At 55.5% G+C, this 23,719-nt stretch overlaps 1 protein-coding gene across 4 annotated transcripts; it reads right to left on the bottom strand.

Annotated features, from left to right (window-relative positions):
- Positions 1 to 118: 118 nt before the first annotated feature.
- On the bottom strand, positions 119 to 21,916 carry SYT12 (synaptotagmin 12). 4 transcript variants are annotated; one of them, XM_082478273.1, is made up of 9 exons: positions 21,619 to 21,694; positions 16,006 to 16,062; positions 15,443 to 15,816; positions 11,106 to 11,299; positions 8,327 to 8,719; positions 5,493 to 5,708; positions 4,679 to 4,799; positions 3,677 to 3,810; positions 119 to 2,303 (listed from the first exon to the last, which is right to left on the bottom strand). In XM_082478273.1, the coding sequence occupies exons 5-9, from the start codon at positions 8,600 to 8,602 to the stop codon at positions 2,130 to 2,132; spliced, it is 921 nt and encodes a 306-aa protein (XP_082334399.1). In that variant the 5' UTR covers positions 8,603 to 8,719; positions 11,106 to 11,299; positions 15,443 to 15,816; positions 16,006 to 16,062; positions 21,619 to 21,694; the 3' UTR covers positions 119 to 2,129. The 4 variants fall into 4 exon arrangements, with proteins under 4 accessions (XP_082334399.1, XP_082334400.1, XP_082334401.1 ...); XM_082478274.1 differs by having other exon boundaries at positions 15,443 to 15,602; positions 21,619 to 21,668; XM_082478275.1 differs by having other exon boundaries at positions 15,443 to 15,485; positions 21,619 to 21,667.
- Between the last annotated feature and the right edge of the window lie 1,803 nt (positions 21,917 to 23,719).

The raw sequence follows: 23,719 nt of genomic DNA, 5'->3' as shown, positions 1-23,719 counted from the left end.
GTGATGGTCTCCCCAACCAGACAGGGCCCTCCTGCTCCTCCGGGCGCCCAGCAGCAGGGGAAGGCGTGCTCACAGCAACCCGCACCGAGGCCCGAGGCCCTGATTTCTGGAGACAAAGGTGATTTGGGGCGAGCAGGGCTCCCCGGAAGCCCCCTCCCTCCTGCCCCAGCTTTATTTTGGTTCTAGAATTATTCCAGTCGGCATACTCGGTCCCCACCACGCCCATTCGTGTGCACAGTCAGCATTTCATGCATTTAGAGGGAGGGATGGAAGGGGAAGAGAAGGCAGGCGAGTAAATGGCCTGCACAGCAGAGCCACTGGGGTGGAAGAGCGGGGGCTCTCCCAGGCGGCAGGGGCCCGCCAGCTGCGTGTCCCCGGGCCCTGGGCTGGCCTGGGCCGTGCAGACCTCCTGGCGCTGGCCACATGGTGGACAGCCTGGCCTCGGGACCGGGCCACAGCTGTGTCAGGTGGGGAGAGCCACCACGCTGCCTCCGGTCCCGTGACCACCCTGGGCTCCCCAACATCACTGGGGGTTACTGGTTGGGCCTGGGTCTCCGTAGCCCACCAGGTCCAGAGGCAGCCAGCCTGAGGACCCACCTCTCACCTCCCCACCTCCCATCCCTGTAACCCGGCGGGGCACCCACCCCTCAGCTACAAGGGGCGCACAGCTGCCTGCTTCTCTGGGGCTGCCTTCGGCAGCTTGGAGCTGCCTCAGTGACACCTAGAAGGCCATGCACGCCGTCCCTCCAAGACTCCCGTGGGTGTGTAACAGCCCAGCCCTTGGCTTCTGGGCACGACTCCTCTGGGGTGCCATTCGCACAAGCCCTCACCGTTGGGACTCCGCTGAAGCCACAACCTGCCGGCTTCTTCGCTTGCCCCAAAGCTCCCTCTCTGCCTTACAGGTTTCTCCTGAGGGCTCTCCCCCAATAAACCCCTTGCCTGCGAATCTCAGGGTCTGCTTCTGGAATCAGCCTTGGGCAGCTGGTGTCCTGGGGGTCTGAACCAGGCTCCAGAGCCACCTCCTCCCCTAGCATTCAAGCCTGCCCCCCCCACTCCATCCTGACCCCCTCAACTTCCCCTCACCGTCACCGCTCAGGCCGCCCCTTCCTGCAAGGCCCAGCCCAAGGCTTCCTGCTCCACTGTGTCCTCCCAGGTGCCTGCTTCCCACAGAGGCCTCTCCCATGCCCCTCGGCAGTCTGTATGCTGCCGCCCCATTGCCCACCAGCCCCCCAAAGGCTGAGGCATCTCTCTTCCCTGCAGGGCCTGGCCTGGAGGGACACCAACAAACGCCGTGGAGCCAATGCCTGAACACAAGGACCTGGGTCTGGGGCTCTTTGGACCCCTGGGCCTTATAAGGGTGACAGTTGTATTTCATAGAGGATGACCCAGCGTCCCAGGTGGCCTGCGGGCCACTGATTGGCCTGGTCCCTCGGTCTCTCCTCCTGCCCAGAGAGAGGCCCTTGTGTCCACGGCAGTAGGGTGAGAACTGCGTTTGTGACGGGGGTGTTCTTACCCTGCCATGCTGCGGACGGGCCACTGGCCTGGGACACTCAGTTCTTTCCCTGCCCCTCACAGCGTAGCTCCCATCTTGTCCCCCAGCTCCCCGGCCCCAGAGCCCTCCCCAGGTCTACGTGGAGGGGCCGCCATCCGCCAAGAGCAGATCACCAGGGCAAGGGGATCTTGTCTTCCCGACCCCTAGGGGCTGTGCCTTGTTCGTGTCACCCCAGCCTGTGCCTTGCACAGCACCTGGCCTCCAAGACTCATGGTCCTTGTGCATGGTCTCCCAGCAGGGATGGGATGTGGGGAGCTCTGAGAGGCCAAGGCCCCCCAAGGCCAAGGGACAGGCCTGTTGGGGAGCTCAAAATGGGGAGCACAGTGGGCCAATGCCTGGCTGCCCTCCCCGGGCCCTGGCCAGGCCACGGCTGGTCCTCAGTGGGAGACAACCCTGGGTCCCTAGACATCCAGCCGGGCCTGTTCCTCCACCGCAGCCTGGATAGAGGGACCAAGATGGCTCTTGGGGACTCCACCGGGGGACCCCAGCGTTCATGGTTCCAGCCAGACTACAGAGAAGGGTGTTGGAGCTGAGTTCATGCCGGGCTCCGGTGCCCACCTGGGCCCTTCCCTGGCTGCTAGTTTCGCCGGACAGGGTGCCACATGGACACGGGCCTGCGCAGCGTGGCCAACATCTGGTTCCAGTGCGTGGTGCCCATGCCACTGGCCGACGGCCCGATGATGACGTGGCCCACGTTGTCCCCACGGCCATCACTGCTGCTCTCAGCTACCGTCACACGGAGAGACAGGTCCTGGGGAGGAAGTGACATGGGTGCTAGGGACCAGGGGCAGTGCCAGAGGTCCCCCATGACCCCCAGGCCCAGCGGGGTGCCAGGCACGGCCCCCTGAATCCTCACCTCTGACCTGTCTAACCTCACAGCCCAGATGCAAATGCTGGCCTCACCACTTCCTTGATGCATGACCTTGGGCAGTGACTTGGGCTCTTCCTACCTCAGTTTCCCCATCTGTAAAATGGTGATAATCATAGTTCCCACCTGTTCTGGGAACGAAATGAGTTAAAAGGTGTAAAGCACTTAGAACAGTGCCTGCACACAGTCAGAGCATTATAGATGTGTGTTGTTAATCCTGAGATAATCATATGTTGGACTCATAACAGGAAGGGAAAGAACTTGCTTGAGATCAAAGTGGTGAAGCTGAAACTGGAACGCAGCCTGACTTCTCTCCTTCCCCTCCCCCCCCCTCCTTCCCCCACCTCCGGTCCCAAGAAGTGTCTCGCCCTAGGAGGCTGTGGAGTAGGAGTAGTGGCACTATGAACACCCAGGGAAGCAGGGGGAAGATGGGTGGACTGTCCCATGAGGGTGGCAAGGCAGGACCAACCAGGGATGCTGCAATGTTTGCCTGGATTACGAACACCCAGAGTGCGGCAGAGTTCTGGGTTTTCAAATTCAGGCCGGGTATCCCAAGAGGGGAGATTAGGGGGTTTCTGTACAGCCCCAGGGCCAAGGGGCAAGTTTTGGCTCAAGGCACAAAAGGACTTTCTCACGTGGTCAGGAATGCCCAAGGATGGAAGGAGGGAGTGAGGGAAGGTAGTGAGCTCCCCATCCTCTGAGGTATGCAAGCCGGGCCACTTCTGTGGCCCAGGGCACATCCTCTGCAGTCCTCCCACCCTTGGCCTGTGATATCTGTGCTGGGAGAGGGTCTCCCTGGGGCACATCGCCTGCTGAAGGCCAGGGGGGTCTGGGGAGCTCCACAGGGCCTCTGTAGGCAGAACCTCGGGAGATTTAGGGCCAGAGCTCTGGGCGTAGGGTCAGTCCTGGCTCATCCCTAGTCCTTTGCAGTTCCCTCCACTGGGAACTGTCTTCCCCCGGATCTCAGCTTAGCTACCCCCACCTGCAGAGGCCTCCCCTGACTGCCAAGGTCTGGCGTGCTCTTAGTGGATGGGGATTGTCTGGAGACTTTCCTGCCTGTCCCTTGTGAGTGCCAAGGAAGCAGTGCCCGTGTCCCCAGCACCCACCAGAGGGCTGGTACCTAGTAGGTGCTCAATACATGCTTCTCGACTAGAAAGGTGATGCCTTAAGGCAAACCATCACCCCCTGTAGGAGCTCTGAGGAGCTAGATTGGAGGGGATAGAGGGGCCCCCACCCCCTGCGCCATCCCCCCTCACCTGGAGCACAATGGCTGGCACTGAGAAGATCATGGCTTCATTGAACACTGGGTTAGGGTCGTCCCTCTTCACAGCCGTCTTCTTTTTGCTCATCTTCCTCCCATCCTGCAGCAGGTACACCTTGACGAAGGGGTCTGTGGGCCGGGAGGGGGGTGGGGGTGAGATCCAGTGCTACACTCACTTGGCATAGACCTGCCCAGTCACAGCGGCTCACCGGCCACTCTCTCCTGCAGTCCTGCCATCAGTCCTTTATTGCGTTCCTATTTTACAGATGAGAAAACTGAGGCTCACGCGCGAGTCAGGAGAAGAGCTGGGCTTTGGACTCAGGCAGCCAGCCTCCCAGCCCACATGAGTGCTCCCCTCACGTGAGGCTCTGGGGAGCTCAGCAGACCCACCACTTTTCATTCTATAAATGGCCCAAACGCAGATGTCAGCCCCGAGTCACCCGGCGCCCGCTCAGTGGAGCCTGACTCAAGGACGTGCAGCTCTGGAATAACCAGTCGCTGTCTGCTCGTCACTTACCACCCACTGGGTGTCCTTGCTGCACCTGCCTGGACCCGGGTCCCCCAGGCTCCTGCAACCCTCAGTTTTCAGCCCTCAGTTTTCAGTTACTCGGGGCTGAGGCTCCTGCAGACCTGACGCATCAGGTCCTGCCTGGCACCCACACCATCTCCGTGGCCCTGGTCCCCGTTTGGGATCTGGGATGCAGTCCAGCCTCCGGGAAACGCCTACCTTGTTTTCATACCAGTGCCCCAGCCTCCTGCTCTCAGACTCCCATCCCTCCCCCACAGGGGCTCCCTGCCAGCCTCCGTGGTTCCCATGTTTCCCCAGCTAGATTAATCTTCCCACTGTGCATGGCTCCTGAGTCCAGCCAAAGCCAGGGGTGGGGGGCCTGGCACTGTGCCCTACACCTGCTGATGCCTCCAGGTGCCCAGGGCTTAGCAGCTGGGCCACAGCTCCCACCTGCCACACGGTGGAGCCAGGCAGCCAGGAGGGCCTTACCCGCTGTGGTCTTGTCGTTGGTCCAGATGAGATTCTTGGCTTTCACCACGACCACTGTAAGGCGCTCGGCCGTCGGGAGGTAGCTGAGGGACAGCAGGATCTCGCCCACAGCGTCGGCGGCCTGGAGGACAGGCGGGTGACTCACAGGGCTTCTGCCCCCTGGACTTGAGGGGCCCAGGGAAAGGCAGAAGCTTCCTTCTCCACTGAGAAGTTGCTGCTCTTGGGGCCCCTTACACCAGGGCACCAGGCTGGTGGGATAGAGAAAGGGACCCCTCCCCCACTCCACGGCGCCATCCCTGCCTCGTACCGGGTATGGGTCCTGCCTTGGAAGGAAGGCCAGAGGTTGCCTGTCAAATGCAGCAACAAAATGCAGTTATGTTCCCTCATTCCAGACCAGAGAAAACATTCTCTGGTAGTAGCACTTACAGGTCCAGGTGGACCGGAATTAGTAGATCATTTGCTTAAATAACAGTGATGCTGCCTGAGCCCTGCTACATTTACGACGGTAAACTGCAGCTTGGCCCCTGTCTGACATAACTCACTTGAGGGCCAGAGGAGCACTTCCCTAACAGAAGCTCTACAGGCGTGGAGCTTCTAAAGGTTTGGGGGTAGGAGCAGTAGAAGGGCTGTAAACAGTGGTCAGGGTGCCTTTCATTTGCATGCAGTAAACTGAGTTTCCCTGAGTGTGGCTCAGCTCTTTCTCTAATCTCCTAAAGATGTTGGTGTTCAGGCTGTCGCGAGGACAGTGGATTCCCTCCTCTAAAGTGTACACGTATGACGCTGTCCTCAGGCACAGGCAGGTGGGCGGGCTTACCTTGTTCTGGTCCTGTAGGTAGAGCCAGCCGCCGAAGGGCTGCAGCGGGAGGTCAAGCACAGAAAGCTTCAGCTCCACCACCCCTGTGCTCACATTCCGCTCATCTTCATCGATGCCAAACACGGAAAACCGCAGGCTCTTCTCCTCCAGGGCTGCAGGGTCCAGGGGGATGGAGAACTTCTCGTCGAAGAAGATGGAGTAGGCGTTCCTCTGGATCTGCAGAGAGAAAGGGCAGTGGAAGGAGGTCCAAAGCTGGGGAGGAGGTGGCAGCCAGATGCCTGCGAGGCCATGGTAGGGAGTGAGCACTGGATGGGGAGTCTGGAGACCTGGGCTAGCGTCCTGGCTCTGTTGTCCCCACACTGCAATGCCAATCCTTCCTTTGGTGGCTCAGCCCTGATGATATGAAAGTTTCCTGTCCTCTTCTCAGTGGTGGCCTATCTAGTGGCCTGGCATTCAAAGCTTCCACAAGCTGACCCCAACTGATTCCCATCCTCAGTGCCCATGGGTCCACAGAACCCTTGCAATGTGCCGGCTGAGCTGGCCATCTTTCTTGCACGTGTTCAAGTCCAGCCCTGGGCCAGGCATGCAGCGAGTAGGGATAACTGTCTGTGAAGTTGAGAGTCGCTGATGTCCCATCCCGCGTGGGGCCTGGCCTAGGACTCTCTGAACGTTACGGGGTGGATGGACCGATGGAGTGACGAGGCAAGGCTGGGCAGGCTCTGTTTCTAAGCCTAGTTCTGCCTGGTGGGCGCCACTGGCCTCCTCCCAGGAAGCTGTGGGCAGGCCTTCTGGGAAGGTGCACTTGTGGGCACTGATCCCCCTTCCGTGGGGGGCTGCTTTGGTCACTGCCTGGCGATATTTTAAGAGAGGAGATCTCATCCCTGGCACCTCGCCTGATGCCGGGGGGCTGCCCAACCTGGGGGCAGCCCCCCACTCACTGGGATTGGCTGGGCTGCGATGTTAAGAAGCCTGCATTCTTGGGGATGAATCTGTCGGCACCTCCAGGTGCCCCGAGCTGCGCTCTTCGGTCACTGTCTGGGCTGGAGAAGCCTCTTCTTACCTTGCGCCCTGGGAGCTACATCCCCTACCCAATCACCTGCTTGAGAACCAAGGGCAACCCTTCCTTCATGGGATAAAGCCCACCTCCTGATCCTGACCCTGACATTCAGGCTTTTCACGATCTTTGGCCCTAAATTCCTTCCTCTGGCCATATCAGCCCCTTGACTGTCCCCTGCCCATAGGAGCACAGGCTCCCTGAAGATCCATTCTCTGCACGTTGCACTTTATGAGCACGTGGAGACCCCGGGGGTCGAGTCGTGGATCTCCTGCTCACTTGCTGGGGTTGTCGTGGGCAAAGCACTTTCCTGAGCCTCAGTTTCCTCATCTGTAAGATGCCCTCAATCCATCCCCCATCACTGGGGCTAATGAGAGGGTCGCGGATGTGTTGGGCTCTGGGAACCAGGTTCTCAGCATACATCAGGCCGTGGTGGCTGCTGTCAACGAGCTGCCTCAAGGGATGTGTCCAGAACCGCCCAGGTCCTCCAGGCAGCTGAGGCCACGGGCAGCGTGCATCTGGGCTCAACAGGAGCACTTCATGGTCCTGACAGACGACAGTCCATTGAGCGCTCACCAAGAACTGGGCTAAGGACTTTGCATTTCCTGAAGCGCTGTGATGCTCACTTGACAGATGGGAAAACTGAGTCACAGAGAGCTTAAGTGACTCACCCAAGGTCACACTTCTAGGAAGGAGGGAACCAGGATCTGAACCCAGGCAGTCAGGCTCCAGGGTCCTGCTCCTAACCACCCACTGGACGGCCTCTCTGAAGCTGGCCTCCCCTTCTCGGCCCTACATACGCCCTGCTGGTTGGTTCTAGACCCTCCTAGAGAGAGGGGGGCGGGGTGGGGCCGGAGAGGAAGGACAGTCTCCACCTCCGAGGAGCAGCCACTTTTCAGCACAGGAAACAGGACTGGACACGGGTGGGTCTCTGAGGAGCCAGAGGCACTTGACCTCAGGATCCTCCTGCTCTGGTCAGAGCCCGTGCTGGGCTGACCTCGCCCACCGGTGCTGGGCAGCAGGGTGTCTCACGTAGACCTCTCTCTCTCTCAGCAAGGGGAGCGGATCATGCAGGGGTATCCTGGGGGGGTGTGCCGGGTCCCTCTCCTTGCCCCTCCCGGCTTATTCTGCACCCTCCCCCCTGCTTTCGGCCCCAGGGGCTGACCTCCATGGGCTGCATCAACAGGCTCCCTAGGCCTCTGGCTTCCAGTGGGGTCAGCCAGCAGGGGTCACTGGAGGGAAACCAGAGGTTGGAGGGAGGTCGGGGTGCTTATCCCTCCAGGTCCTTCTCTGCAGGATCGCTACGAGCAGACGGGCACAGCGCCTATCCAGGTGGCCCTCTGCACACACTGGTCTCTAGGTAACCTCGCGTTCCCCTCGTCCCCTCAGGCCAGGGTACCACGCCATCCCTGAGGTCGCCACACACACAGCATTATAACAGTCCTGTTATTAAGCTCTCCCCAAATTAGCCAACATGAGCTTGTCATCCCTTCCCTGCCAGGACCCCAAGTTGACACAATTGACAACTGACAATTACCACACACTGGATTCACGTGGCAGGACTGCTGAGAACTGCACACAACGGGAGCCGGCAGGTGGAGCCCCAAACTCCCAGTTCTGTCCTCCCCATAGCCAGCACCTTCCGCTCTGGGATCAGCATCCAAATCTGCTCTCTAGCGCCCTCCTCAGATTCTGCCTGGCCCTGCATCCCTGCCTGCCTGGGCAGGACTCGTGAGAGCCCGGGGCACACGGCTGCCCCGCCCTCCCAGCCCCCACTTACCCGGGAAATGCCCACGATCTGCTCGTCCGGCAGCAGGCTGACGCGCATGAAGCAGGACTCGAAGCTGGCTTCCTCCCGCTCCAGGAGGTCCTTGCCCTGCAGCACAGCCACGTGGAGGGTGTGGGAGGCGGCATCGTAGTCCATGCTCACCTCCACCTGGCCCAGCGTGAAGTCCTGCCCGAAGGTGTTGCTCACGGAGGAGATGGAGTTCAGGGAGTCGGCCGACTGGGATTTTCGGAGGGCCCCGTAGGGGGCCAGGTCCAGCTCACGGCCCATCAGCTCCAGGGGTCCCAGCTCGCTGATGCTCTCAAAGGTGTCCTCAATGCTGAGGCTGCCTTTGCAACTGGGTGGCCCCCTAGTGCTGGTCCGCTGGGCATTCCAGGCAGGCACTCTCTGGGGGTGAGAAAAAGGGACATGGGAGCATCGGAAGGGCAATAGGCATGGTCTTGAAGAGACAGCAAAGAGATACGGTAAGCCCTGTTCATGCAAGGCACCTCCAAGTTCCCCTTTCGCAAAAACAGGGCATGCCTTAGGAAGGTCCTTCTTTATTGTTATTTCATGTCAGTTTTCTCTCCCTAACCAGGAGGTAAGAGAGCTTTTTCTCAAAATGTTTATTTATATGGACTGAGTTTCATACATAAAGATGTTCACTGCAGTGATGTTTATAAAAAGGAAAAATAGTTAGCAATCTAAGCGTCCAGCAGAAGGGGAATGGGTAAGCAAACTAGAGTACAGATACTCAATACATGACAGGGCAGCCTCAAAGGAAGTTTACAAAAATGTCTACCACATGAGAAAGTTTTCATGTTGGATAACACTAACTCTAATATTCAAATTTTTCTTTTCTCTCAATTGACCTTGGGATTTGAGAAAACAAAACCTTTGTACAGTAAGCATCTCCCATGTTGGTACATAGTCTTCATTACCATAATTTTTAATGGTCCCTTAATTTGCCATTGAGTGGATCACCATAGTTTATTTTGCTATTCCCCTACTGTTGGACATTTATATTGTTTTTTCACAAATATAAACAATGCAACATTGAATAGCTTTCTTTTTTTTTTTTGGCCGCGCTGTGCGGCATGCAGGATCCTAGCTCCCTAACTAGGGAACGAACCTGTGCCCCCTGCAGAAGTGCAGAGTCTTAACCACTGGACTGCCAGGTAAGTCCGTTGAATAGCTTTCTTAAAATCTTGACTTAGAGGACATAGTCCTTTTTTTTTAATCTATTTTATTTATTTTTTATTTTTGGCTGTGTTGGTTCTTCGTTGCTGCACGCGGGCTTTTCTCTAGTTGCTGCGAGTGGGGGCTACTCTTCGTTGCGGTGCGCCGGCTTCTCATTGCGGTGACCTCTCTTGTTGTGGAGCACGGGCTTTAGGCACATGGCTTCAGTCGTTGTGGCATGCGGGCTCAGTAGTTGTGGCTTTCGGGCTCTAGAGCACAGGCAGTAGTTATGACGCACAGGCTTAGTTGTTCCACAGCACGTGTGATCTTCCCAGACCAGTGATCGAACCCGTGTCCCCTGCATTGGCAGGAGGATTCTTAACCACTGTGCCACCAGGGAAGTCCCGAGGACATAGTTCTTTTGAAAGTTTTTTTTTTTTTTTTAATTTATGGCTGTGTTGGGTCTTCGTTTTTTCTGTGCGAGGGCTTTCTCCAGTTGTGGCAAGCGGGGGCCACTCTTCATCACGGTGCGCAGGCCTCTCACTATCGCGGCCTCTCTTCTTGCGGAGCACAGGCTCCAGATGCGCAGGCTCAGTAATTGCGGCTCACGGGCCCAGTTGCTCCGCGGCATGTGGGATCCTCCCAGACCAGGGCTCGAACCCGTGTCCCCTGCATCGGCAGGCAGATTCTCAACCACTGCGCCACCAGGGAAACCCCTTCTGAAAGTTTTTGATACATATTTCCAAAATGCTCTTTGGAAAAGTTGTTGCAATTTATAGTCCCTCCAACTGAGTGAGAGATAATTCCTTCCAAAACCCCAAATGAGCGAGCATGTGGGACCTTTATCTGGTAACAGATTCTGGCTGTGCTCTCTGGAACTCTACATGATGTTAGAAAAATTCTCTGCCAGTGTTAAGTGATGAAGCATTTAGCAATATATAGAGAGCCCTAAAAATGTTTATACTCCCTGATACAGTAACTTCACATCTGGGCATTCATTCAAAGTATGTAATCCCAAATGAAGACAAAGTTTTACATGTAAACCATTTACTGCATTATTTATAGTGGCATTTAGTAAATCATGGCACATACATAAAAAGGAATCTTAGGCAGCCATTAAAATAATGTTTACAATCAACAATATGAGAAAGTGCTTCAGTTTTAAGTGAGATGAAAAGGGTAGGGTATAAAATTCTATGTAGAAATGACACCCATTGTGTAAAAACTATGCATGGAAAAAAGACCGGGGGGAGGGGCCTAGATTTAAAATATTGGAAAGAAATAAATCAAAATGTTAATAGTTAGAAGACAATTCACAGTTGCTTGCCTCTGGGTAGTGGCATTTGGAGAGGTTTTTCTTCTTATTTTTATTTTCCTGTATTTTTCACAGGATGGTGTTTTAGCTTGAAAGCATTCATTCATTCGCCAAGTATTCATGGATTACCTAGCACTGGGCTATGCTGGAGATGTGGAGGAGGACAAGGGTCCCTGTTCACAGGAGGAAATTAACCAGGAGGGAGTGAAGGGGGGAGGGAGTGGGGACCAGTCCTGAGAGTGGACGGTTGGGGCGTGGGGTGTACAGTCCACTGTGCACCCACGAGAACAGAAGCCTCACCTTCTGCCGGGCCTCTGCGTAGTTCTCACCATACTTCTGCTGAAGGTACCTGTAGTCGTAGTTTGGGAACGGGGAGGGGCTGGGGAAGCTCCCCGACGTCCAGAGCTTCCACAGGCTCACAGCTGCAATTCCCAGCAGCGCCAGGGCCCCGGCAGCATAGACACCCACTTCCCAGTCCGGGGGGCTCTTGATGACTGCAAGGCAAGAGCAGAGCAGTCTCTCGTTAATGGTCACTAGGAACCCTCAGTTGTTACACATTCCCACCCAGAGAGCCTGTAGTTCAGCACTGACTTGCTTATTCACTGAAAAAATAGTTATTGAGTGTCTACGATGTCAGGTTGTGTGCTGGGTGCTGGGGATCCAGCGTTGAACAACCTATACACCCTCTGATATCTGCTTTTAGCTCCTTTCCGCAAAAACATACATTACTATCAGGAGCGACACTTGGGTAGAGCAGATGAAGAGCTGTGAACAATGGTTAAATATTCCTTAGGCTTTAAACAGATAGGGTTTTTTTTTTTTAATTTATTTTATTTTTGGCTGCACTGGGTCTTTGTTGCTGCACGGGGGCTTTTCTCTAGTTGCAGCGAGCAGGGGCTACCCTTCGTTGCGGTGCGCAGGCTTCTCATTGTGGTGGCTTCTCTTGTTGCAGAGCACGGGCTCTAGGCACGCGGGCTCAGTAGTTGTGGCTCACGGGCTTAGTTGCTCTGCGGCATGTGGGATCTTCCCGGACTAGGGCTCGAACCCATCCACCAGGATGGTCCCTTGCTTTGGCAGGCGGATTCTTAACCACTGTGCCACCAGGGAAGCCCCAGGTGGGGTTTTTCTTGCCTCTTTGAGTTCTCTCTACCTTCAGAGGACTCTGCTTCCAGATAATCAATGCAGCCTGTTGGGATCTGAGGAAAGTGGAAGGGAACTTGGGGGAGAAAACGAAATGACCCCCTTTTTGCCTCAAACCTCATCTAAAACAATCCAATGTCCATCAATTGATGAATGGGAAAATAAAATGTAGTACATCCATACAACGGAATATTATTCAGCAATAAAAAGGAATGAAATGATACATGTTATAACATGGATGAACCTTGAAAACATCAAGCTAAGTGAAAGAAGCCAGTGCCCCAAGACCATATGTTGTATGATTCTATTTCTATGAAATGTCCAAAAGAGGCAAATCTATACAGACAGAAAGTAGATTAGTGATTGTCAGGGGCTGCCAGGGGTTGGGGGGAGTAGGGGGAAATGTGGAGTATGGGGTTTATTTTTGGGGTGATGAATATATTCTAAAAGTTGATTGTGCTGATGGTTGCACAGTATACTGAAGCCCACTGAATTGTACACTTTAAGTGAGTGAATTTATGGCATGTGAGTTTTATCTTGATAAAGCTGTTACCAAAAAACAAAAAACAACCAAACAAAAAACTCAGCCAGAAGTGAGAGGTGGCTGTAGGCCGGGCAGGGCTTGGGGACAAATCCAGATGCTCAAATGCGTTCTGTCCACTGATGTTTTAATAACCTCACTTATCTGAGCCTCACTGCCCCCAAACAGTAATTAACTACCCCCTCAACTGTGTTGGGTAAGTCCTCACCCAGCACAGAGCTTGGCCCACGGCAGAACCATAAATGTGAAGTCACTCTACTGGGAAACCTGGCCCTGCATTCCCAAAAGAAGCCAATGAGATAGTAGGATTCGTTTTGCAGAAGATCGCACTGTTGGCAAATATAATTCTCTAAACCATTCTCAGTGTTGCCTCTAGACTCGATTCAAATGGGGAAACTGAGACACACAAGAACTTGCCCAAGGTCACAGAGCCAAGAAGGGGTGGCCCTGGGATCCTAACACCAGCAGCCAGACTCCAGAGCAAGCAGGGGTAAAAACCACTGCCCCACCCGGCCTCCACCCAGCACGGTTCCCTAGCAGCAGGGCGGAGAGATGTGGGGAGGGTGTGTCAGGGGCGGAGATTTCTCATCACACAGCCACTGAGCACCTACTGTGTGTGAGCGCCCTGTGGAGCGGGTCAGCCCCAGGCCCAGCCCCTGTCCTTAATAAGCGGCTCATAGTCTAGGGGGTGGGGTGGGCAGATAAATAGATAACAGAGTGATGGGGGTCGTGATGAGAACAGCCCAGGAGGGCTTCCCAAAGAGGGATGCCTAAGCTGGGATATGCAGGAGTAGCAAGAAGTGTGCCGGCCAAGGTGCCAGGGACCAGGAGTTTAGGGAAGGAAGAGGGGGGTGTGCAAAGCTCAGAGCGTTCAGAGCAGCCAGTGAGAGAGAGGGAAGGGGGCATTTGGGGATGGAGGGGCCACTGCCCCTGCTCCCCAAAGCCTGCGTAGGGAGGAATCATCCAGCAGTGGGAGGCCCCAGCCGGGCCCTGCTCTGCTGAGCCCAGCCAGCTCCAGCCAGAATCTACAATACTCGTTCACCCCAGAGAAGGGCAGGGCCCAGCCTTCAGCCCTGGCATTTACGCAGCACTTAGCGCCCTACGAGTTCCCTACCTCCACTTTCTAGAGGAGAACTGAGGCTGATAGCAGTTAAAGAACACATCTATTGGGTTGGCCAAAAATTTCATTTGGGTTTTGGGGACCAGCTGATGGACAAACCCGAACGAACTTTTTGGCCAACCCAATATTTATGGGCTCAAGGCCACAGGGGTGAGAAATGGAGAGCGTGGTGCAGGTGCCTTGGCTCCCTGAGGCCACCTCACCTCCCTGGCTCCAGTCTCCTCATCCAGAAAGAGGAGATGACACCAGAAACATCCCCATCCAGTGGTTCTACCCCAAAGGAATTGATTCTAAGGGAAAAATCCCAACAAGTTTTATGTCTGGAGTGAGTCATCGAGTCTGTATTTATAACAGCAGAAATCTGGAAACAGCCTGAAGGTCCGAGCAAGGGTGCCAGTGGTGCTGTCTCAGGAGGGGCTGTCACTGGGCTTTGAGAATGACAGTTGAGGTCATCAGGATGTCACTGTGGCAATACAGAGAATCATTTCAGGCATTGTTAAGAGGGAAAAAAAAAAACAAACCAATCTCCAACATGGTATAAGCACATGATTTTGATGTAAAAATCACGCAGCGTATGGGCAAGGGCTGGGCGGACCAGGGAGGGATGGGAAGAGCCAGAGATGCGGATGGAGGGACAGCGAGCAAACCTGTTTACTCCTGACTCTGTTGCGAGAATGTAATTTGTAGGATAAATAAAACCACAACAAAGAGCTACCGGAGCCCAGGGCCAAGACCTGGCCAGGCTCTCAGGAAGCCCTGGGAGTCTGGCGAATAGGGGATGGGATGGGAACGTACCTGGTGCCTGGAGAGTGAAGTGCATGTGCGGGGGGCTCCCACCTAGACACACACACAGCCCCAGCCAGCTCACAGGGCCTTGGGTGCTGCCAGGGGGCGGGCCAGGGCCCGGGCACAGAGTGCACATAGGCGATGGGCACAGCAAAGTGGCAAAGCAGCGCCAGGCTCCCCTGAGAGTGAGGATCCGGGGGCTGAGGGCCTGAAGCCAGCACCCTGGCTGGCATAAAAGGGGGGCAGGGCCAGGGGCACAAAAGGAAAAACCCCAGCAAGCTGACATGAAATGATGACAGTTAATGCTCATTTATTTACTCATTTTATTGCGTACCAGCCTCTGGAAGGGATGAGAAGAATTCCCCAGGGAAGTGAGGTCTGAGCTGAGACCAGAAATGAGGAAGGAGGAATCTTAGTAATAATCGTTCCCTTACTATTTTCTATTCGCCAGGCTCTGTTCCAAACACTTCATGTATACTAACCCACTGAGTCCTCAGAACCACCCTGTGAGGAAGGTTCTATTATTATCCCCATTTTACAGACAATGAAGCTGAGAGATAGAGGAGCTATTCACTGCCAGACAATCTGGCTCCAGATCTGTGCTCAAAATCTCCACACCAGTCTCAAGGCCTTAGCCAGGCAGAGGCAGTAAGCACCCCAGGGGAAGGGAACAGCATGTTCAAAGGCCCGGAGGTCGGGGAGAGCTGTGTTCACACTGTTGGGCACTTCACACACATTAGCTCGTTGAATCTTCCCAGCAGTCCCTGAGGCAGGCCGCATTGCCCCCATTTTACAGATGAGTAAATGGAGGCTCAGAGAGGTTTCAACATTTACTGATGGCCACGCCAGGGCCTGGACCAAGACCTGTGAGCCTGCAGGTGAAAAGTGAAAATTCCTGGCTGGGAGTTGGGAAAGGTGGTTCCCCCTTGTACGTCCTTCAACTCAGCCCTGGGCTGGCTGGGGTCTGAGCTAGGGGAGGAGCTGGAGTGATGAGGAGCACTGGCCTGGGAGTCAGGAGACCTGGGTCCATGTCCTGACCCTGTTACTTACTTAGTCACTCTCCCTTTCCTTTGCTGAGCCTGCCTTCTCCCATCTGTAAATGGGGAGGGGAACATAAGGAGAAAAGGTGGCGAGTGTACTTCAGTTCTGACACCATCCATCGTCAGCTGGAGTGTGTCTGGTGTCTTGAGGCCGGTCCCAAGCTCAGTGCCTGAAGGGGCACACACGAGGAGAAGGTGGGAGCTGCCATCCCTGGACTGGGCGACCTCTGAGTTTAATGTCCTGTGGCTCTAACATCGACCTTCCTGGGTTTCCTCGCCTTTGGCTCCAGGAATGGCCCCAGGGGAGTGGATTCTGCATGACAGGCTCGACCTTAGGGAGCAGCAGCACATGGGCCTCCTGGGGGATTCCCTCAAGTCCTTCCACTGGAGCAGAAAGACGAAGAGACCTCAGACTGGCCCCAACCTGGCGTCCCCAAGGCTGTGTGATCTTGGGCAACTCACTGACAGTCCTTACCAGTAAAACAGGGCCGTTACTGGTGTCCCACTGACATCCCCCACCCCAGGCCCGGTGGGAGGGTCCTGTGAGATGGCACGTTTGCCGCGGGGACTCACCGCTCAGGTGGTATTCTGCCACGTCCACGGCCATGACGCCCGCCACAGGGGCTGAGACTGGAAGGGAGAGGAGAGTCAGTGGAGAGGGCTTCAGAGGGTCATCAACCCCCCACTACGGCCCAGGTGCCCATCATCCAGCTCACACTCAGGTGGAGGGGGCCTGGGCAAAAGTAGTGTTTCTTTTATTCTTTCATTTTTATTTTTTGGCCGTGCTGCGTGGCATGCAGGATCTTAGTTCCCCGACCAAGGATCGAACCTGGGCCCTCGGCAGTGGAAGTGTGGAGTCCTAACCACTGGACCGTCAGGGAAGTCCCTAAAATAGCATTTTAAAAAAATGGTGTTTAAAGCTCTTTTCAAGCACTCTGAGACCTCATTTCAGGATTGCCAAACGCAAAAACACAAGACACCCAGTGAAACGTGAAATTTTGGATTAGTTTTTAGTAGAAGTATGTCCAAATATTGCATGGGACATGCTTATATTAAAATATTATTCACTGTTTATCTGAAGCTCAAAAGTTGCTGGCGTCCCGTATTTGTATTTGCTAAATCTGGCAACCCTGCTTCACTTCCATCCTCCCAACAGCAGGCTGACCAGCAGTGACTCTGTTACTCCTTAGAGCGGCCCCTCAGGGTGTTCCCTTAGGCTGACTTCAAATGCTTTTGTTTAAATTGGACCCGAAATGCTGCATTTCTACAATATTCTATTATCGGTTCTTTCTCTGCTTGGGATGGTTTCCTCCCCACCCTCCCCTCCCAAGTTTTATGAACCACTGAAGGTTTGAGAGGTTTGAAGGTTTAAGTTGTTCTAGAAAGGTCTAGAAGCTCATACAAGCCATTACCTGCCCAGGCAACTGCTTACGGTTTTATTATTGTTGCTAAGAAGTAAACTGGCTCCCAGACATGTTCTAAATGGGGCGGGGGGTTGAAAAAGGGAGGCTAGGCTGAGCTGTATGGACCTCAGCTCAAGGGACACGGAGGACAGGATGGCCCCGACCCTAACCTCTGCGTTCCCTCGTGGTTCAGAGAGGTGGTTATGAACAGGTAAGATGGGGTACACGGGGCAGTGGCGGGGGGAGACCTGAAGGGTGTCCGTCCACCCAAGGGCAACTGCTTTTCTGTTCCCACGGGAATGCCAATCCAGCCTGGCTGGATCTTCTGAAAAGCCAGATACCGGTATTTTTTAACGTGCAGTTTCTTGATTTTTAAATGTTGCAACCAACTCACAAAAAATGTAAACACCACTGGGTAGAGAGGAAAAGAGTCCTGGGTGGTGGCTAGCCCGTTTGCAACTCCTCGAAGGATTGTGTGGGCTCCCTTTGGGACTGGGGTCAAATCAGGGGGTGAGCATTTTCTAGAATCCTGGGGTTCTCCCCAGTTTGTAGCTCTGGAGTCAAGAAGCTGGGGTGCCTTGATCCAGACAGGGTTATCCAGCACATGTGGGAGTGCCGTAGGTCCCAGGACAGGAGGCCTCGAGAAGCAGGGCGGAACAGGGCCCTGGGGCAAAGCCCTGCCAGGTGCACAGACAGCTCCTTGCTCCCAGCTCCCCTGATGATGCCCCCACTCCCACAGTGAGGTGTGGGTTGTCATGGTGATGGGAGGGAGGCGCTAACCTGGAACGGCTTCACCCATGCCAATTCAAGTGGAAGCTCATTGCTGGGACCTGGGCTGGAGATCATGATAAGGACCTTGCTGAGCACCCCTGACACCCAAGCCCTAAGCACTTTGCGTGTATGTTACCTCCTATATTACCTACCGCTAACAGCCCCTGGAGGTAGGTGGCATTACTATCTCTGGTTTGCAGAAGAGAGTCATGAGGCAAGGAGGTAAAGTCATTTGCCCCAGGCTACACAGCTAAGAAACTGTTCAACCCAGGCCACGTGGTTCCACGCTCCCTAACCCCTGTGCCTTACTGCAGGGGGGGCATATGGTTTCAAAAGTTGCCTGAGAACCCGCAGGCCAAATTAGGCACTGTGTACAAGCCCAAGGTGGCCCTACTTCGTGGCAGAAGGGAGTCTGGATCCACCAAAACACACATGTTAACATGAACACACATGTCCCAGTCTGCCTCTGCCTTGCTGGGAATCTGATCATGCCATCGGCTTTCTTTCCTGCTTCCCTGGCACAGGCTGACTTCCTGCACGGGGACAGCCCATGCCAGCAGCACACTAGAGTGGGTGGGCTGGGTACACCCCTGCGGCAAGTTCCTGTGGTTGGGGACAGAACCCCGTATCTGCTGTATCAGACCTCTGGCTGTCGAGGGGCCCCCATCTCTCCAAAGCTGGTCCACCTCAGACCCCAGACTCCCACACTGCCCACCTTTCCCCCTCCCCTCATCACAACACCCTGGGAGCTGTGCTTTCAGTGAAGGCGTGAATGACTCTAGGCTCACCCAGGCCAGAAGGTCCCGCAGATGTGCCCTGGGAACGGGAGAAGCCAAAGCACATCTGCCTGAGAGGAGGGAAGAGAGAACCTGGGGGAGACGTCGTCAAGGTTCCTGGGATGGGGTGGCAGCCTGAGCATAGCTCTGAACCCCAAATCTGCCCCCTCTGTAAAATGGGGCATATGATGGGCTTATCAGGGTGTCAGGAGGGAGGAACGAGAAGTAAGTGCAGTGGGGCTTGGCAAATCTTAGCTGCTGTGCTTACTCGCCTGGCAATGGTCCAAAAGGCCCCTGAACCCCTACTCTGAGCAGTGGAATTGTGTGGGCAGCGCTGCCGGCCTGCAGATGTGTTATATTTGTCTTAAAGTGAGTTACCAACATTTAAAAATTGGGAAATTTCCCATTAAAAAATGGATTTCTTAAAAAAAAAAAAAAAAAAGAAAAATTTCCAGCTTCCTGTTAAAAGTAAGATTTGGGAACAGTGGGTCTGTATAACCTGCCCCCCACTCCCCCAAATAGCCAGAGCTGGAGCTGAGTAGGCTCTGTCCCTCAGATGGGGCATCTGCTCTTCTGGCCTGGCACCTCCTACCCTTCCATTCACTTCCAGAACCTGCTGGCCCCTGGAAGCATCTCTGTTCATGAGCCTGGTAAGCAGGCTTCTGGATGAGTTAGGGGAGGTTCAGAAAGGTTAAGTGACTTGCCCAAAGCCGCACAGCCAGCAGTGGTGGAGCTGGGCCTGCCACCCCATCCAGCGCCTCTTCTATTAGCAGCCACAGCCCCTGACTTCACGTATGTCTTCCCCATGGCCTCGCCCAAGACCCCTAGGGGGCAAATCCTGTTATTATCCCCACTCCACAGAGGAGGAAAGTGAGGCTCGGGGAAGGGCAGTGAATTTGCCCAGGGTCACCCAGCCAGTAAGCGGAGAGCTGAGACCGAGCCAGATCTGGCTCTGCAGCAAGCGCCCTTCTTAATGGCTTTACTTACTATCCCTGAGACCCCCTGACTCCATCTCACCCACTACTGACAACCTCAGCAGACTCCCACTGGCAGCCTGGAGGTGTGCCAGGTAGAGGGGCTGCGGCTTCAGCTGGGAACAGGATGCTGACGAGGCACATCCGAGGCCAGGGCAGCCTCTGACCAGAGCTTCCCTGCATTTCTGACACACAGGAAATGGGGCACAGCAGCGGTGGGCCAGAGCTGCCCCAAACCTTCATCTGAGCCCCTTCCTGGCACCCTTCCTCACTCCATCTATTCATTCTGGCCCCAAACCCCCAAACCCTAAATTGCATGGCGCTTGCTCATTGAAAACAACTCTGGGTTCAGATGCTGGCTTAACCATACCTACCCAGCAATACCTACCTATTGCTGTAAGAATTAGACATAATTCATGCTAAATGCCTAGCGTAGTGCCTGGCTCGTAGTGTGAACACGATACAGACCTGATGACTGAATGGATAAACGGATCCCCCTTTTACAGATTAGGAAGCTGGGGATGGAGTCACTCGGCATATGAGTAGCAACAATGGGATTGACTCCAAGGTACAATGGATCTGGGCCTGGGCTCTTGGCCACCATGCCACCTCCTGACCAGGCCTTTACGGGGTGGAGATGGGTGGGAAGAACTGCCACGGGCCTTACTGGAATCTGACCACAGTCGAGGCCTCCTCCTGGGCTTATCAAGAAATGGCTTTCCAGGAATTTGGTGCCTCTGCGGGGGAGAGGGTCCCCATGTCTCTGCTCCCCCTCACCCCATTTCCTTGCTTAGTGTCCCCATGTCACATCTCTGGCTAGCAAGGTTTTGGCTCCCCCTACCCTCACCCTGAGGCCAGCAGGTAATGGGAAGGATCAGGGGGTGGTACAGAGGAGCCCTCGACCTTCCAGGCTAGGAGCCTCTTTAGGAGCTTTAGGTTTGAGATCCTTTTCAAGTGCTCCCACTTTCTGGAATAACCACATCCTGCTACCATCCCCCCAAAAGCCCACAAAAACCACAGCACAGACTGGCGAGGATGGTGGTAGCTGGCATTAACTGGGCACCTACTATGTGCTGAGCACTGTACAAAGGACTCGCCAGGTGTTATTTCGGCAAATCCTCCCTGCTGCCCACTGAGGGGGCTGATACTCTTCCCATTGTCCTGGTAAGAAAACTGAGGTGCAGGAAAGCACTTGCCTATAGTCACCAGAGCTGACAGGAGGCAGAGTCCAAGGTTGAACTCCAGGCTGGGAGCCCCCTCTCTCCCAAGCTGTTTGGAAAGGCTTCAGATTTCAGGGTGGGGAGGCCAGGGGCTTGGGTCCTGACCCTTCTCCAGACTGGCTGTGTTAATTTGGGTGAGTCTCCTGCCCTCTCTGAGCCTCAGTTTCCCCATTTCTAGTAGGATGCATAGCTCCTGCCGCACTCCAAACCTGTCACCCACCCCCTGGCTCAGGGAAGAGGCTAACATTCCAGGGTGCAGGTTTCCCAGGCTCTTTGGGGGGGAGGGTGGCCTCACTGGCTGAGGAGGGGGCACCCAGTCCCTCTGCAGCCCATGAAAGAGAGGTCACTAGGAGGGCGTGCTCAGGGCTCCTCCACCCACAGGCCTGGCTCCAGGTCCCCATGTTTGGACCCAGTTCCCCCTTCTTCAGCCCAAATCTACAGCCCCAAGGCCCTGAGACGGGCAAGCTTCCTCTCCCAAAGAGCAGTGGCATCAAAGGTTGGCAGGGAGACCCTGGAAAGCTCCCCACCCAGGCTGGTGACACCAGACAGAGGCTGAGGATCCTCTTGGCCTCCCAGGGCTTCCTGGCAATGGGGTGCGACATGGGGCATTTCCTGAAAACCCAGCACCCATGCCGCGGTAACCCCCAGGATACATGGGGACCGGAGTGTGGGGGCTGACCCGGGAGCCGGAGCCGGGAAGAGGGTGTGAGGCGGGGCCGGGAAAGTGGGGACAATCAGGGCGCTGTGTGTGTGTGAGGGGCGTGCGTGCAGCGCGGGCGCCGGGGAGGCGTGTAAATAGCCGGGTGAGCCGCGTGTGTGCACACGCGGGGCGGGCGTGCGGGGCACGATGCGATACGCAGTGCATGGAGTGGCCGAGCCGGGGAAGGGCGCCCGGCGTGCGCTGTGCCGGGCTTGCGTGTGCAAGCGCGGCGCGGGTGTGCGATCCGCGCGGGTGTGCAGACGAGCGGGGAGCTTGGAGCCCGGGGGTCCCCGGCGCTGGGAGGGGGCACTGCGTGCATCTGCGCGAAGGGCGCGTACTCACCCCGGCTCCGCGGAGGGGCCGCCGCTCCCGCTCCGGCTCCGGCTTGGGCTCCGGCTTGGGCTCCGGCTTGGGCTCCGGCTCCCGGCCGGCCTCCCGCAGCGCGCACGCACCGGCGCCAAGCCCGGCCGTCGCCGGCGGAGCCACGCCTGCAGTGTGTCCCCGCGCCCGCCTGGGAGGAGCGCGGCGCGGGCCGGGGTCTCGGCCGGGCCGGGGCGGCAGTCGCGAGCTGCGCCGCAGTCCGGGCACGCTCCCAGGAGCCCGCCGCGCGCTCCCTCACGCTCGCCCGCCCGCTCCCTCTTTAAAGTGACAAACCCGAGCGCTCTCTCCGCTCCCGGGAGTTGCGCGGCGCTTCCGGGGTCTGAGCCGAGGATCCCCAAGCGCTCCCCAGATCCCAGGGGGGTCGTCCGAGGCAGAAGCCAGCCCCTCACTCCCTGGCCCAGGATGAGTGGGGATGGGGGGGTGGGAACGTGCTCACCGCGAGTTTCGAGAGGCTGGCGGAGCATTGGGCACGGAGTCAGCAGGCCCGGGTTCTAGCCCCAGCTGCCGCACCCCGGGTTATCCTGTTCCCCTTCTAGGCCTCAGTTTCTTTTTCTGTAAAACGGGCTGGCTACTGTGCACCTCCTAGGAACCGATCAGGAAACAGGAGGCCGGAGGTTTCCCCTTCTCTGAATGGTAGGCCAACATCATCTCAGTTAATCCTCACAATGACTTAATGGTGTCAGTGGTCACTCCGTTTTTTTTTTACAGGAGGAAACAGGTTCAGAGAGGTGAAATGACCTTCCCAAGGTCACAGAGCCAAGGGTCAGAGACAAGACTTGAACCTAGGTCTATGTGACTTTAAAGCCCATACTCTTAACCACTTAGGGGTCGTGCTTTCTCTCCAAAGGAATGAATGAATCATTCAGGAGTTATATTTATGACGCCGCCGCTGGATGCTAGGCACAGTGCCAGGTGTGGGCGATCTTCCATCTTCCGGGAACAGGGGGACAAGTCCCTCCCTACCCGTGCAGTCTGGCAGGGAGGCACGCACGCATTAAGAGGGGCTGGGGTGTGCGGGGGAAGGTGCCACGTGCTGTGGGCTCAGTTACCAGGAGAGCAGGCTTGGTGGATACCTGGGGGGGCTTCTCAGGGGATCTGTAGGATTTGGGGTGGGGTGGGAAGAGGGGAGAGGATCTCAGGTGGGGAGCAAGTGTGCTAAGGCAGCAGTGGTTTCTGGATCATCTACCCTCTGGGAGTTCGGGGCTGAAAGCAACCTGTGGGCACTGCCCTCTCAGTAGGAGCTGGGTCTGTGCTGGCCTTGTTGGCGGGAGGGTGCATCCTTGGTCTAGAAAGTAGGACCCTGGGGAACCAAGGATTCAGTTTCACTCTCATCCACAGGGGACACCCTTTTTTCAGTTCATTTTATGGATTCCGAAGAAAAAGGAGAGAAAGGGCATTAATTATGCCCCTTGGAAGGGGGAGGGGCTGGGCACTGGGCCATGGGCTCTCATTGCCATTTCTCATTTAACTTAATCTTCATAGCCAGCCACCTGCAGTTTGGAATGACCGAGCCCATTTTCCACATGAGGACACTGCGGCATGAAGGGTTCCCGGTTCAGGAGGGAGCATTGAGTTAGACACACCATCAGCGCATAAAATGGCACACTGATACTGGCTTCTGTTGGAGCAGTAAAAAGGTGAGGTTGATCAACAACAAAAAACCAAATAATCCAATTGAAAAATGGGTGGAAGACTTTAATAGACATTTCTCTGAAGAAGACATACAGATGGCCAATAGACACATGAAGAGATACTCAACATCACTAATTATTAAAGAAATGCAAATCAGAACTACAATGAGGTACCAGCTCACACGGGTCAGAATGGCCATCATTAGAAAGTCTACAAATAACAAATGCTGGAGAGGGTGTGGAGAAAAGGGAACCCTCCTACACTGTTGGTGGGAATGTAAGTTGGTGCAGCCACTATGGAGAACAGTATGGAGGTTCCTCGGAAAACTAAAAGTGGAACTACCATATGATCCAGCAATCCCACTCCTGAGCATATACCCCGACAAAACTATAATCCAAAAAGATACGTGTACCCCTATGTTCATAGCAGC

Source organism: Balaenoptera physalus (genome assembly GCF_965194825.1).
Source record: "Balaenoptera physalus genome assembly, chromosome: 10".
Classification (NCBI taxonomy): domain Eukaryota; kingdom Metazoa; phylum Chordata; class Mammalia; order Artiodactyla; family Balaenopteridae; genus Balaenoptera; species Balaenoptera physalus.
Note: the sequence above shows the minus strand (reverse complement) of the source record. Positions and strands in the feature narration are given on the sequence as shown.

Bases quoted from the DNA above. Each gene is read 5' to 3' on its own strand.
- SYT12 (XM_082478272.1), bottom strand. From the start codon at position 16,039: ATGGCCGTGGACGTGGCAGAATACCACCTGAGCG. The intron at 11,300-16,005 runs GTGAGTCCCCGC...CTTGCCTTGCAG, and splicing joins GGCAGAATACCACCTGAGCG to TCATCAAGAGCCCCCCGGAC. The intron at 2,304-3,676 runs GTGAGGGGGGAT...CTTCCTCCCCAG, and splicing joins TGCCAGCCATTGTGCTCCAG to GACCTGTCTCTCCGTGTGAC.